The sequence below is a fragment of the Staurois parvus genome, unplaced genomic scaffold (assembly GCF_062004578.1).
Source record: "Staurois parvus isolate SC_StPar_1 unplaced genomic scaffold, SC_StPar_1.0 ptg000291l, whole genome shotgun sequence".
Lineage (NCBI taxonomy): Eukaryota > Metazoa > Chordata > Amphibia > Anura > Ranidae > Staurois > Staurois parvus.
In genome coordinates this window covers 9,860,642-9,874,436 of record NW_028318087.1, presented here as the reverse complement: position 1 = coordinate 9,874,436, position 13,795 = coordinate 9,860,642, and the positions used below count along the sequence as shown (strand labels likewise).

Here is a 13,795-nt window from a genome sequence, read left to right as displayed (position 1 = left end):
TAATACTGTGATCAGTGCTAATAAAAAAGCACTGGAACTGTACTAATGACACTGGGCAGGAAGGGGTTAACATCTGTGTGCTGTTTTACTATGTAAGCATGCTGCTTTGTATTGCTCTGCTATGCAGAGCAACACAAAGCAGCATACTGATGCTGTGAGCGGAGAGATCTGTATTGTTTACATACAGACCTCTCTCCTGTCAGTGTTTCTCGGCGATCGCCGGGTGCCAGTGGGGAATCTCCGGCCAGGACCCGGTGATCGACAGCTGTAGCCGCCAATGGCGGTGAGGGGAGCGTGGCGCAAGCCCCCTATCCGGGAATGCAAAATCACGTATGTGTACGTGATTTCGCGCAGCGCTGCTGCCCTGTAGCAGTGGTTCTGCTATAGGGCGGTCAGGGAGCGGTTAACTGAAAATCTAAATAAATTCTATTTTTTTGATAGTAGAGATGCAAATGTACTATATTTTTTTAAAAAATGTATATAGCGGGAGGCGATCAAAGCCACTTTTGACTGTCCATTACTAATAGGACAGGGAATGCGCTATCTTCCTTGCAGATCTCATTTAAAGCTGAATTCCAGGCAGATCTAGGAGACTGTTTCATCTGTGTATTTACCTGTTAACCTGGAGTTCAGCTTTAGGTTTTTTTGTTTTTTTTGTTTTTTTTGTTTTGTTTTTTTTGCTTTAGGCTGCTTGTTTTCTAGAAAGGTGTCATATCAATTTGCTCCTCACATGTTTAACAGAAGTGAAATTTCATTTAAATTTTATCCAATTTAACTTTAGTTACAGAAGCATTTTAATTGCATAGTTCGCTTGGTAATCAGAGTGCAGGTGCTATACACTCTTCTTACTGTGACTGTATTTAAAGCTGTCTGATAGCCTGGATATTCTAATATACAACTTCATTTGTCTTGTACTAGGCACGAAAAGATCAAGAAGAAGGATCCTAAGCACATCTATGCTTATGAGGAGATGTCAGGTGAAATTAGGTTCAGCACCGATTTGCCACAACCCAATAACTTGAGCAGGTATGTTGGAATGCTGATCAACTTTTTCAACATATGTGACTGAAACTGTATGTTAAGCCTTTCTAAACCCCAATAATTTATCATGTGTCCCCATGGTGTAGGCCACCGTATATCTCACTGTTGCCTTTTATTTACAGTACCACCAACATTTTGTATAGTTTGCCAAACCAACCTTTTTTGTTTTTCTTCAATGACTAAAAATTCTTCATCATAATTTTTTATTTTGCTATATTTTTATACTGATGTGATGGGATAGTTTACTGCATAGTACTGTACTTGGTAGAAGTTTAGAACCTGTGTGTTTAGGATCGCTACAGAAAACATACACCCAATTTGACCATTTATGATTTGATTGGGGAGCATTTGTACATGTCAAGGCATTCCTCTGGCCAAGCTCGTTAAGTAATGGTTGGATTTTTTGGGCTAACATGCAAGTGTGCCCAGTGCGAACACCTGTTTGTATAACAGGGTTTTTTAAAAATGTCCATTAATTGGACAGATCGTGTTGTGGTGTTTTATGTAATAATTTATTCTAAATATGTATGGCGGTGTCCTCTCCCTTAAACAAAATATCGCAGTGCCCCCAGCCGTGTTAATACGGCAAATGTTTAATGAACCAATAACTTGGACACCTTAATAATTTGATCACCACTTAATAATATACCTTGAATTCTTTTACCAATATGATTTCGTACCATATAAACAAAATTTGCCTTTTTGATAAATAAATTTATGTACAAAATGTGTATATATATATTAATACAAACGCAAAATACTGGTGATAAATGTATACTTGTACACACAATCAAAAATATGATATGCTAATTTCTATATGATCAAACAATATATGATTTCAGATAATGGTAAATATAAGAAAACCCATATTTTGAGGGATTAATCTTATAGTGCTTCAGAAAGTATTTCTCATATTCCGTGGCCATAGGAATATAAGAAAGTATTCTCTGATAAATTGCACTACAACAAAACTACAAATCAGTTAATATGCAATATATAATCTTGATACCAAAATCAAACAATTTTTTAGTGATAATTATATAAAACCTTAATATATTCCTAAACACACAATAAATGTTATAAGTCTTAGAAAGTTGAAATATCAAAGAAAATATTATCTAGCACAGTCTCACCACTCCCAAAATTTAACTGAGCATCAGCGTCTCTGGTGGAACTCTCTTCCTTCAAAATGGCAGCTGGAAGTTCTCAGCAAAATGGCCGCAGGTAGCAAGTGAGTATAGTGCAGTATATAGTGGTAGGAGTAGTGAAGAAATAGTTGGAAGATTAAGTTCAGAAGTGATCTAGAAGTAGTAGCAGTCTTTCAGAAGAAGTGAAGTGATTATTAGAAGTCTTGAAGTGATCAGGTGAGCAAGTGAGTTCATCAGTTTGTGAGTTCTCTTGAGTTTTTGGTGTTTGGCATTTTATATCCTCCAATTCCATTGTTCCGAAAAGACCTCCCAACAGACTTGATGATTGGATGGTTGAGAAGTTACGTATCCACCTGTCCACTGGAGACAGTCCGGTATCACAAATGAATTGGTGGTCTTAATGATGACTCATCATTTGATAGAAACAAAATCTCTTTATGTATCAAATATATGTCCTATTCAAGTACAGTTGATTTCACTACTAACTCTTGGATAAGGACCATAGAAAGATGTAAATACATTTGGTTTCTCATTTTTCCTGATATTTAACTGTATTGGAATAGCTGATTTCTTTTGGAAATATAAAATTTACCCCAATTCACAAATAATTTTCTGCTTCATCACTTCAAACTTAGTTGAGTGGAATGCAATACCTAACCTTCTCAAAGATATTTTCCCTTGATAAAAAGTGTTGGTAATATGCCTTTTGATAATGTCTCTGTGGGTAGATATATCAAGTTATCAGCTTTAGATGACCTAAGTTTCACCTTCTTGTTTAAGGCATGAGGTTCCAATGAGGAGGAAAAACCCTCTGTTTACCTGTTTATTGTGTGGGAATTAGGGTAAACAGCCAGTTATATTTTGACCTCAGTGAATAATAGTATATTGTCGGCTCAAAAAGTCTTGTTTGGGAATCCACACTTCCAAGGTTTTGTGAGATGTTTGACTCTCTATAATTGATTTTCCTGCAATTGAAGTAACTCCTAGCTTCCCATAGACAATGGTACTTGTTTAGATGACATACATCTGCAAGGTCTTGGAATAACCAGAATCAGATACCACCATTGTAATTTTCTGGTACTTTGTTTGATCACCTGTAGAAATTCAAATAGTGATATTGTGTCTTGAACAAGCTTTTTCCCTCATTGGTTATGGTAGCTCCTGGAAGGTCACCTGCAGTTGATCAATCAAGGAGGTTAACCTCTCACAGTCAGCTAGGATTCCCAATTTGAAATAATATAATGTTTTGGTTTTCTTTTTTTTTTAAGAAATAGTCCCCAAAAGTCATTACATATCCCCCTTTTTTGGGAGACGGACATGTAAAAATCGGTGTATGTTTCGCAAATTGTTAGTGTGACTTTTGATCAAAGTGACCGTTGATCTTCTCCGGTGACATCAAAGTTCTCAACTGATAAGTTAGCATTCTTGAGAGTCATTTAGATGGTGTGATTGGGTAAAGGATCATTTTTCCGATGGTACTTTCGGAATTAAGTAGTCTCTTAATGATGAAATGGCAGCAGTGATGCTGGGTTTATCTGTGAATTGAACTCGGGCGCTCCTTGGACGAATATTCCTGACAACAATCCTGGTTTTGCGATGAGGCCGGCCTGGCGGGCACACCCACATCAGGTTCCATAGGATCCTCTGCATGACTGGTCTTTGGGACTGTCTCATAGGCGGGTTTCTTCCTCTGGACTGGGCCTTAGTGGTCTGGGACCTCAGGTTGTCGTCTCCGGATCGATCGCTGGTGTCTGGTCTTTCCCACAGGACATCAGGTAGCTACCTTAGCTTCCTTCTAGGGGCTGGTCATCGTCTGGGCCTTCATTACTAAATTATGGAAAACGAACAGTTTAAGTACTGGATACACAGAATATTATATGACTTGATCCTGTAAGGCAAAAGGTGAATGAAAAATGTATAGAGGAAATTCCATAATGATTCCAATATCTCCAGCTAGGAACTGGTGGGTTAGTCTTCCAACAACTGCAATTGAGACTTTGGATGGCAAGCACGTAATTGATTGATGTGCACCCATCTCTCACTGATTTCACATTCCAGGGAATATGTAATTTATACGCCACCGGGGGAAATCTTGTCAACAATGGAAAATGGACCTTTCCACGACGGAAGGAATTTCCGTTCCTTGATCTGGTCTCTTGCAAAGTTGTATGGATAGACCTTGTCCCCAATCTCATATTCCTTATTGGAGGTTTTGAGATCATAGTATGTCTTAGCACTAATTGCAGCTTTTTCCTTTTATTTACTTGGTAAATAAACATGTAACTGTTAACATATATCGATTTCCTCGTGAAGATTTTGTTACGGGCCCAATAAAATCCATTTAAAGGTCTGACCAAGGCATACATATCCCCCTTTTTCTGGAGAGGTGCTCTATGAGTTGGTTTAGTAGGTTGAAACTGGGGACATATTAGGCAACCTTGGCAGTACGCCTTCACGTCATGTAACATATGAGGCCAGTAAGCATCATCCCGCAGGATCTCATATGTGATCTTCTCTCCACGATGCCGGAAGTAGGAGCATCATGGGCATGCTGTAACATTAAACCTCTAAATTTAAGTGGGACGACCCATTGTTGGATACCACCCTTTGAGGTTTGTATCAACAATCCCTGGTACAAAGCGAATTGGGATTTGGATTTCATTAAAATACGTAAATCCTCTTTCCCAGTACATATTTCCTGATTTAATGGGATTTTGTTTGGAATCTTCTATATGTCTGTAAAATAAGCCAATTATTGGGTCTTCTTTTTGGGCAGTAATTAAATCCTCACTAGGAGAATCGTGACACCACTGTAACACATTAGGATCACCAGCTGTTCTGGCCTGTTGCCTGGTGATAGCTTCAATCTGCACGGTACCTAAGAGATGATCTATGTCTAGTAAGTCACCGGTGATTGCTCCTTCCTTGGCTAGAGAATCAGCCAAATCGTTTCTTTCTTTTTCAGCACCTAGGACCTTGGAGTGGCCTTTGGTCTTTTTGAAATAAAGGGTTAATTCATTGGATCTCACCAGCTCATCGATCTGACAAAAGAGCTTACCATGTTTTACGGGTTTGTGATTGCTGTTTGTCATGTTGTTTCGTTTCCACCTAGGGAAATATTCCACAAAACTATTCCTGACATAATTGGAATCAGTTATGATGGCACATTATTTTATGTTGAACTCTATAGCCATCTTAACTGCTGTTAGGATTGCAGTGAGTTCAGCAGCCTGACTGCTTTTTGGTCCAAGTTTGTATCCCACAGACATTGGGGTGACACCTTGGGGTTTATTTACTAAAGCTGGAGAGTCCAAAATCAGACTCCCTTCTGCATAGAAACCAATCAGCTTCCAGGTTTCATTGCCAAAGCTTCATTGAACAAGCTGAGGTTAGAAGCTGATTGGTTTCTATGCAGAAGGGAGTCTGATTTTGGACTCTCCAGCTTTAGTAAATAAACCCCCTTGGGTCCAAACAATTCCAATACCTGCCACTAGTTGGAGCTATTCTCTATCCTTGTGGTGGAAAGCACAACCATCTACATATATATACACGGCAGCTGTTTACAGTATTCTTCATCATAAACCTTGTAGGAACATAACACTTGTTCTTCCAAAAAAGTCAGTGTTCCGGGGCCTCCGTAGCAGGCGTAGTTGCGGAACAATCATGGAGTTCAGCTAGGCCCTGGGCTACTGGATTTTTCTTGTTCTGTTTATAACAAATTTCAAGAGGCCACCCTTGCAAAGACAAAGTCCAAGCAGTGATGCGGCTATTAGACACATTTCCTCCCCTGATACGTTCAGTCTTTAAATACTGTAAAGGCTGATGTGACGTTTCTATAATGATTCTCTCTCCTTCAATATAGCTGCGGAAATTCTGTAATGCCCACACGGTGGATAATAGAGCTTTTTTGCAGTCACTGAATTTTATTTCTACCGTGGACAATGTTTTACTTGCATAGGCAATTACCTTACTGACATTATCTTGTTTTTGTTAAAGAACAGAACTCATACTTACCTGCGTGAACCCTGTCTCTAGATAGAAGTTTTTACCTCCCTCTGGATACACGAGACATGGGGCCTGTGTGAGACGTTACTTCAACTCCTTCGTGACATCTTCCTGTTTCTTACACCACGACCATTCAACATCTTTCTTTAGTAGGTGAAGCAATGGCTTGCTTATCTCGGCGTAATTATCGATGAATTTACGCGAGTAATTTACCATACCTAGGAATGATCTTAATTCTTTAAGGTTAGTAGGGACTTTACAGTTTAGAACCGCCTCAACCTTCTTCTTTTGTGGGTTCAAACCTTCAGCGGTAACTTCGTGGCCGAGGAAATTTACCCTTGTGCGACACCATTGGGCTTTTTGTATTGATAGTTTAACCCCTGCTGCTTTTAATTGGACCAAAACGTGTCGAAGTTCTGTAATATGCTTGGCCATATCAGTACTTTTGATCAGGATATCATCCACATATGCCAACATCCCCCGCTCGAGGGCATCTGGCATGGCCTTGTGCATAAACCCAGCAAACTCATGTCTGGAATTTATAAATCCGAAAGGCATACGCACCCAACAGTACTGTCGGTTGCCAAAACTGGAAGCCAGTTTGTATTGGTCTTCCTCACTCACCTTAATGGTCCAATATCCCTGTGCACAATCCAAGGCTGTGAAAACTCGGGATCCTTGGAGTTGGGCTAGACATTGGTCTATGTATGGGACAGGCCATCCTGACATGTAAACACGCTTGTTTAACTGACGGAGGTCAGCGCACAAACGCCATTGTCCGTTGGGTTTTAAAATACCTAGGATAGGGTGGTTATAGGAGCTGTGGACTGGCTTTATTATACCCCTTTCATGTAACTTCCTGATAATCTCAGCTAGAGATTCATAGGAAGCTAACAGCAACCTATACTGTCTTATGAATACTGGTGGGGCATCTGGGTCTGTTTTGGATCTTAGCGATGTGTAGGTCCGTAGTCCCACAATCGTAAGAATCCTTGGCAAAGATCTCCTGGAATTCAAGGAGAAGCTCTCGGAGCAGTTTTCGGTCAAGATCATTGGAACACGCATCGGCTAGGGCTACCATCTCTTCAACTAACTCCTTGAATCCAGGAATGCTTTCCGGCTGTCCTGTTGCATAGACCTCTTCAAGTTTTGTGGTGAGGTCATTGGGCATGTGATGTGGGTTCTCCTGCCATCCAGGTTCCTTGGGGTACTCTTGTTCTTTGATTGGTTGATCAAAGACAATTGATGTCTCTTCAATTCTACAGGTACCATCTTTAGAATCGAAGGGATAAATGGACTCTACGGTGAAGATACCTTCTGGTAATGAATGGAACGATTGTTCAATTAATTGTTCCTCCAATAAATATTCATCGGGGATGAGTCCAATCACCTGGTTAGTGACTCCAAAAGTGTGATACTCAGTCTCTACCACTAGACCAATGAGGGTCTCCTTGGGTAAGCCGATGTCCTGATTGGAGAGATTATGTAGGTAAATGTACATCGGGGACTGATGTGTGTTGACTAGGGGTGTATGTGTAATGTTCAGTCCCTCCCCCTGCATCTTATGGGAGAGGCATACCAATGCATCTGACCCCTTTTAGTTTATGTCCTTTTTAACTTGGATGGGGAGTATGAAATTATTTATGCCCTTAGGAATTGTAATTCTTTGGGCTACCTGGACTTCAACAGCATAAGGCATCTGTTGCTGGAATTTTAAGGCTAAGTCCAGATTTTGGTATTTCTTGGGGTCCCCCTTTAGTCTACTCCATAAGCAGTCAATTAGGTCGACTTGTGTTGCAAAGCGATGTAACACATCATTGCCAAAATAAATTTTAGTTTGGGGATTATCCAAGACTAGGAACACATGGGTGGCTGTCTTATTCCCTATAGTGACGTTTAATAGACACCTAGCTATTGAATTATAATCATCAGAATCCTCAATGGAGTCTGAAATCCAATGACACTGAGGTGTGGAGAAATGGATCATTTCCATTTCGGTCAGGTGTTTTATCAGCTCATGGCTTATAAAGCTGTGTTCCTGTCTCAAATCTAGTTTGGCATAATTTGACCTATTAAGACCATTTATCCGGATAGGGATAAATAAATCACTGTTAACCCTTTCAATACCTGTCAAGAATTGGGCGTGATTCCCCCCTTTCCTTGATTTATCCTTCTGATGAAAAGATATAGTAAGGATATCATCTTGGAGGGAAATATCTTTTATTTTATTTCAGGGAATTTTAAAAATGTGATCTTCATCTCTTCTGGTAGGGTTATGGTCATCAGGTTGGATAACCGTGACATCCGGAAGTTGACTATTCCTGAAATGGATTTCCAAGGAACCAGGCCTTTCTTCCACCAGGTGGCAGTGGTGCCGGGAATGGGGAGTTTTAAGTTTCCCATATTTAATCGGGGTATTTACTTGTGACCACAGTACTTGGTTCACACAGTCAACTATTGTGTTGAGCCTTTTAAGGAAGTCTATCCCGATTATCATGTGGTGCTGGGAGATACTGACAATAATAATGGGGTGTCTCAGTTCCTTATTACCCAGTTTAAGTTTAAGCCAGGCTGTACCCATGACTTGTAAAGGATCTCCACCTACGCCAATCAGTGAACTGTCAAAGCTTTTAAGTTTTGGCTTATTGGGGATGACATTTGCCACTTTATTAAAATGTTCCTGTGACATAATGGCAGCCTGGGATCCAGTGTCTATTAGGCCTACAATAGAAAGATCACTGGCATCCTGCACCTGTACTATGGCATAATATCTTCCATCAGATTCAGTCAGCTCACACATGAAATTAGTGTGGTTGAAGATCTGTGGGCCCTTCAGTGACATGTGATTGGTTTTATCTCACCGCACGTTGCAGACACATCACCCTTATCCTTCCTGGCGGGACTCCTGGACTGTTTCAAGACGGAAGCACAACTAGAAGTTGGTGTTCCGTCTGGCTTGTCAATCACGATGACTTCTGACACCGCGACTATATTAGGGGAAATGGATGGACACTGAAAAACAGGAGAGGAATTAATAACCAACAATTGGTCCCCCTTGCCCAGAGAACTAGATTCTCCATTAGTGGGCGTGTCAAGGATGGGACACACATCTCCTGTCATCTCACTCAGTGTTCTCCCCTGTTGGTGTAAGGCTTGGTTGCTTATTAATTCTGTGACCCTTGGTTGGTCACAGAAGCTGCTCCTAAAAAAGGATTGGCAGAATGGTTATTGACAAACCTTTCCATTTGTTCAGCCATTTTGCTGATCTGCACCTCTATTTGCTCAATCGCTTAGAGGAGGCATTCTGGTGATTCTCCCTTTTTCTGTACTTGCAGTTGTACTGTGGATGGGACTGGTTAGGTGACTCTGAGTCAGAACTACCGCTCAGGTCCCGACGCCATGGCCTTGCTCCCTGAGGTTTCTGGTTCTCCCTGTAATTGAGGGGGACCTGGTTTACTGTATCCACCCTTTGAGCTTGAGGGTGTTCCTGGTTTTGAGGGAATCTTTGGAAGTCAGAGTTCCTATTAAAATTGGGGTTCCTATTGAAATTAGGGTTCCTATTAAAATTGTTGTTTCTATAAAAATTTCTCTGTTGGACTGGTGAGGATAGTAGAACCTCCCAGGATACCGATGACCACTTTTGGTTCTCATCACTATACTGGGCATTTTTATGCCTTTTTATTCTTTTTACTTCCACTACCGTAGCTCCCTGGCTTTTGTCTATCGTTCCTCACCCACTGGGTTTGAGGTGCAAAGCTAGGGGCCTCCTTCACTTGCTGGGTTTGAGGTGCAAATCTAGGGGAACCATTGGGTTTACCCCCACTGACTACTTCCGCATAAGATTTCTTCTCCGCCTGCAGATTTAGATTTGGAGGGGAAACGGTAGTGGCTGCCACTATCTTGGGACTATTCTTGGGCTCTCTTTTTATCCCGCTCTCACTGGACTGCTGGATCGAGAACAAATAGTCACTTTTTTTCACCAACCAATCAAGAGAGCGTCCCTTTCTGTAATCCTGGGCAAGTCCCAATTTTATGTAAGCAGGTAATGCTTCATAAAATAGAGTCTTGAATTCTGGCTGGTCGGGATTGGGATCCTTCTCAGCCAGGAAATATGCATTTCTGAGGACTGACAGAAATTCTGAAGGGCTTTGGTTAGGACCACACTTTAAATTGTAGGCCGCAGCCTTGGCAGAGGTAACAGTTCTATAGGGCCCAAATTCCATGTGGCACCTGTGTTTTACCTCCCTCCAGGACTGATTGAAGAAAAATACCGGCAATTCTTTGATACCTTGAAGGCCTTCTCCAAACACCCATGGCAATAATCCAATTTTGGTGCGGTCATCCTTAATGCCGAGAATTTCTAAGGTTTGTTCATATGTTTCAATATGATCGGTAATCGCTAGGGACCCTTTCTTGGTGAAAATAGAAACGGTGTCTTTCAAAAACTTAATGACCTTTTGGGGTGTCATATCTTTTGAATGACCCCCGGGACTTCCCTTCCTGCCTATATGAAGCCTCTTATTCTTCCTCTGCATGCTCTGGGGTATATCTTGGGAGCCTAGGGGGCGACCTATAGTCTGTCTCTGCCTCACTATCAGTTGCTTCACTGTGATACAGGTATCCCCGTTCATCAGCCTCATGCTTAACTGGGTTGGTCCGCTTCCGGACCCCAGCATTTATTTGGGCAGTTAACCTGACAATCTGCTCCTCCAGTGCTTTTTGCTCAGATTTTACAAAAGCAAGTTCTGACTGATCATTTTTATCCCCTGGATGAACTTTTAATTTCAACAGGGGATATACTTCATGATCTAAAGAATTCCACTTCTTGTTTTAAATCTTGATATCTCTTTTTAAATTGTTTTAGTTCCTCAAAACTGTCCTCATATAAACCTTGAGCATATTGAATGTCTTTGACTAAGCTAGCTTGATGTTCCTTGGATTCGTCTAGACCAGGGGTGTCCAAACTTTTTTCAAAGAGGGCCAGATTGGATGAAGTGAACATGGTGGAGGGCCGAACATTTTTCCAAACATTCTTTGAACCATTACAATTAAATGCAAATAAATTATTTTATGCCAAGTTAATTGCAAACGACATACTTTTCATTTCATAACATTAAGATCCACTGACAGCTGAGTTTTTACAATGTATTGAAAATAAATTAAAAAAAAACTTACCTGCACTAATGTGAAGGGTGAAAAAGGTAGCTGGAGCTGAAGTCTCTGCTCGGCAGCCGGGAGGGGAAGAGAAACACACTTCATGCTAGAAGCCCGGCCCTGACGTCACCGCCCTCTGTCGCTCCCAGCACGGCGCAGTCAGGCATGCGCACTGCCTTCAAGCAGAAGACTGTCTGCCACAGAAGGGAGGGCCGTGCGACAGCCGCATTTACACAGACCAGGGAGAACGCGCCGCAGTCAGGCATGCGCAGTGCCCTCTGCTCTCAAGCAGAAGACTGTCTGCCATAGAAGGGAGGGCCGTGGGAGGGCCACATTACATAGAGCAGGGAGGGCTGTTGGAGGGCCGTATTAAACCGACCCCTGGGCCGTAAATGGCCCGCGGGCCAGACTTTGGACATGCCTGGTCTAGACGAACACAGGTATGGTCAAGCTTCTCCCTCAATGACTCCATTTCCTGATCTCTGTCTTTCAAAAGGTGGCGGGCTTCTGACAAGTCCTTCCTTAAAGTTGGCGTTTGCTGGGCAGCTTCACTGCTGATAAACCATAACATGGGCCATGCTTCTAGGAAAAGTCTGTCACAGCTTTTATTATTTTCTGCTTCAGAAAATGCTAATAAAAACCTGACAACCCGACCCTTCTGGTTAAACAGGTCCTCATGTGCTTTGAGCTTGCACCTTCTCTTCTTCTACTAATTCCTCAGTGCTATCCCCTAAATCTAATCTCTGGCGGAGATGATCTATTACCGCACATTCTGTATACCGTTGCCAAGCATCGCGGACTTTTCTAGCTCTCTTAGGAGTTTCCTCTTCAAAATTCTGAACAGCTACCTTTTCCTTGCTATGCTTGGAAGAGGTGGATCCGTGGTTACTGGATGCCATTTTTATACAAAATATATTTTTGACAATGTGTATAAATATATAATCACCAGTGCATTTTGTATTATGGTACGATTTCTTTGGCTCTCAGCAGTGCCTCCAAATTTATCCTGTGGTGGTTTATGTAATAATTTATTCTAAATACGTAGGGCGGGGTCCTCTCCCTTAAACAAAATATTGCACTGCCTCCAGCCGTTTAAAATACGGCAAATATTTAATGAACCAATATCTTGGACACCTTAATAATTTGATCACAATTTAATAATATACCTTTTGAATTCTTTTACCAATATGATTTCGTACCATATAAACAAAATTTGCCTTTTTAATAAATTTATTTATGTACAAAATGTATATATATATTAATACAAACGCAAAATACTGGTGATAAATGTATACTTGTACACACAATCAAAAATATGATATGCTAATTTCTATATGATCAAACAATATATGATTTCAGATCATAGTAAATATAAGAAAACCTAAATTTTGAGGGATTAATCTTATAGTGCTTCAGAAATTTTTTCTCATATTCCCTGGCCATAGGAATATAAGAAAGTATTCTCTGATAAATTGCACTACAACAAAACTACAAATCAGTTAATATGCAATATATAATCTTGATACCAAAAATCAAACAATTTTAGTGATATATATATATATATCTCTCAATATATTCCTAAACACACAATAAATGTTATAAGTCTTAGAAAGTTGAAATGTCAAAGAAAATATAATCTAGCACAGTATCACCACTCCCAAAATTTAACTGAGCATGAGCGTCTCTGGTGGAACTCTCTTCCTTCAAAATGGCAGCTGGAAGTTCTCAGCAAAATGGCCGCAGGTAGCAAGTGAGTATAGTGCAGTATATAGTGGTAGGAGTAGTGAAGAAATAGTTGGAAGATTAAGTTCAGAAGTGATCTAGAAGTAGTAGCAGTCTTTCAGAAGAAGTGAAGTGATTATTAGAAGTCTTGAAGTGATCAGGTGAGCAAGTGAGTTCATCAGTTTGTGAGTTCTCTTGAGTTTTTGGTGTTTGGCATTTTATATCCTCCAATTCCATTGTTCCAAAAAGACCTCCCAACAGACTTGATGATTGGACGGTTGAGAAGTTGCGCATCTAGAGAGATTCCTCACCTGTCCACTGGGGACAGTCCGGTATCACAAATGAATTGGTGGTCTTAATGATGACTCATTTGATAGAAACAAAATCTCTTTATGTATCAAATATATGTCCTATTCAAGTACAGTTGATTTCACTACTAACTCTTGGATAAGGACCATAGAAAGATGTAAATACATTTGGTTTCTCATTTTCCTGATATTTAACTGTATTGGATTTCTTTTGGAAATATAAAATTTACCCCAATTCACAAATCATCTTCTGCTTCATCACTTCAAACTTAGTTGAGTGGAATGCAATACCTAACCTTCTCAAAGATATTTTCCCTTGATAAAAAGTGTTGGTAATATGCCTTTTGATAATGTATCTGTGGGTAGATATATCAAGTTTTCAGCTTTTAGATGACCTAAGTTTCACCTTCTTGTTTA

At 40.5% G+C, this 13,795-nt stretch overlaps 1 protein-coding gene across 1 annotated transcript in view; it reads left to right on the top strand.

The window, feature by feature from the left end:
* Positions 1-877: 877 nt before the first annotated feature.
* Positions 878-13,795, top strand: part of CHUK (component of inhibitor of nuclear factor kappa B kinase complex) — a gene marked incomplete at its 5' end in the record, with an annotated part of 40,434 nt that continues 27,516 nt past the window's right edge. The window contains one exon of the mRNA XM_089682470.1: positions 878-1,026. Coding sequence (XP_089538596.1) covers positions 878-1,026 — 149 coding nt within the window. The remainder of the gene's footprint in view (positions 1,027-13,795) is intronic.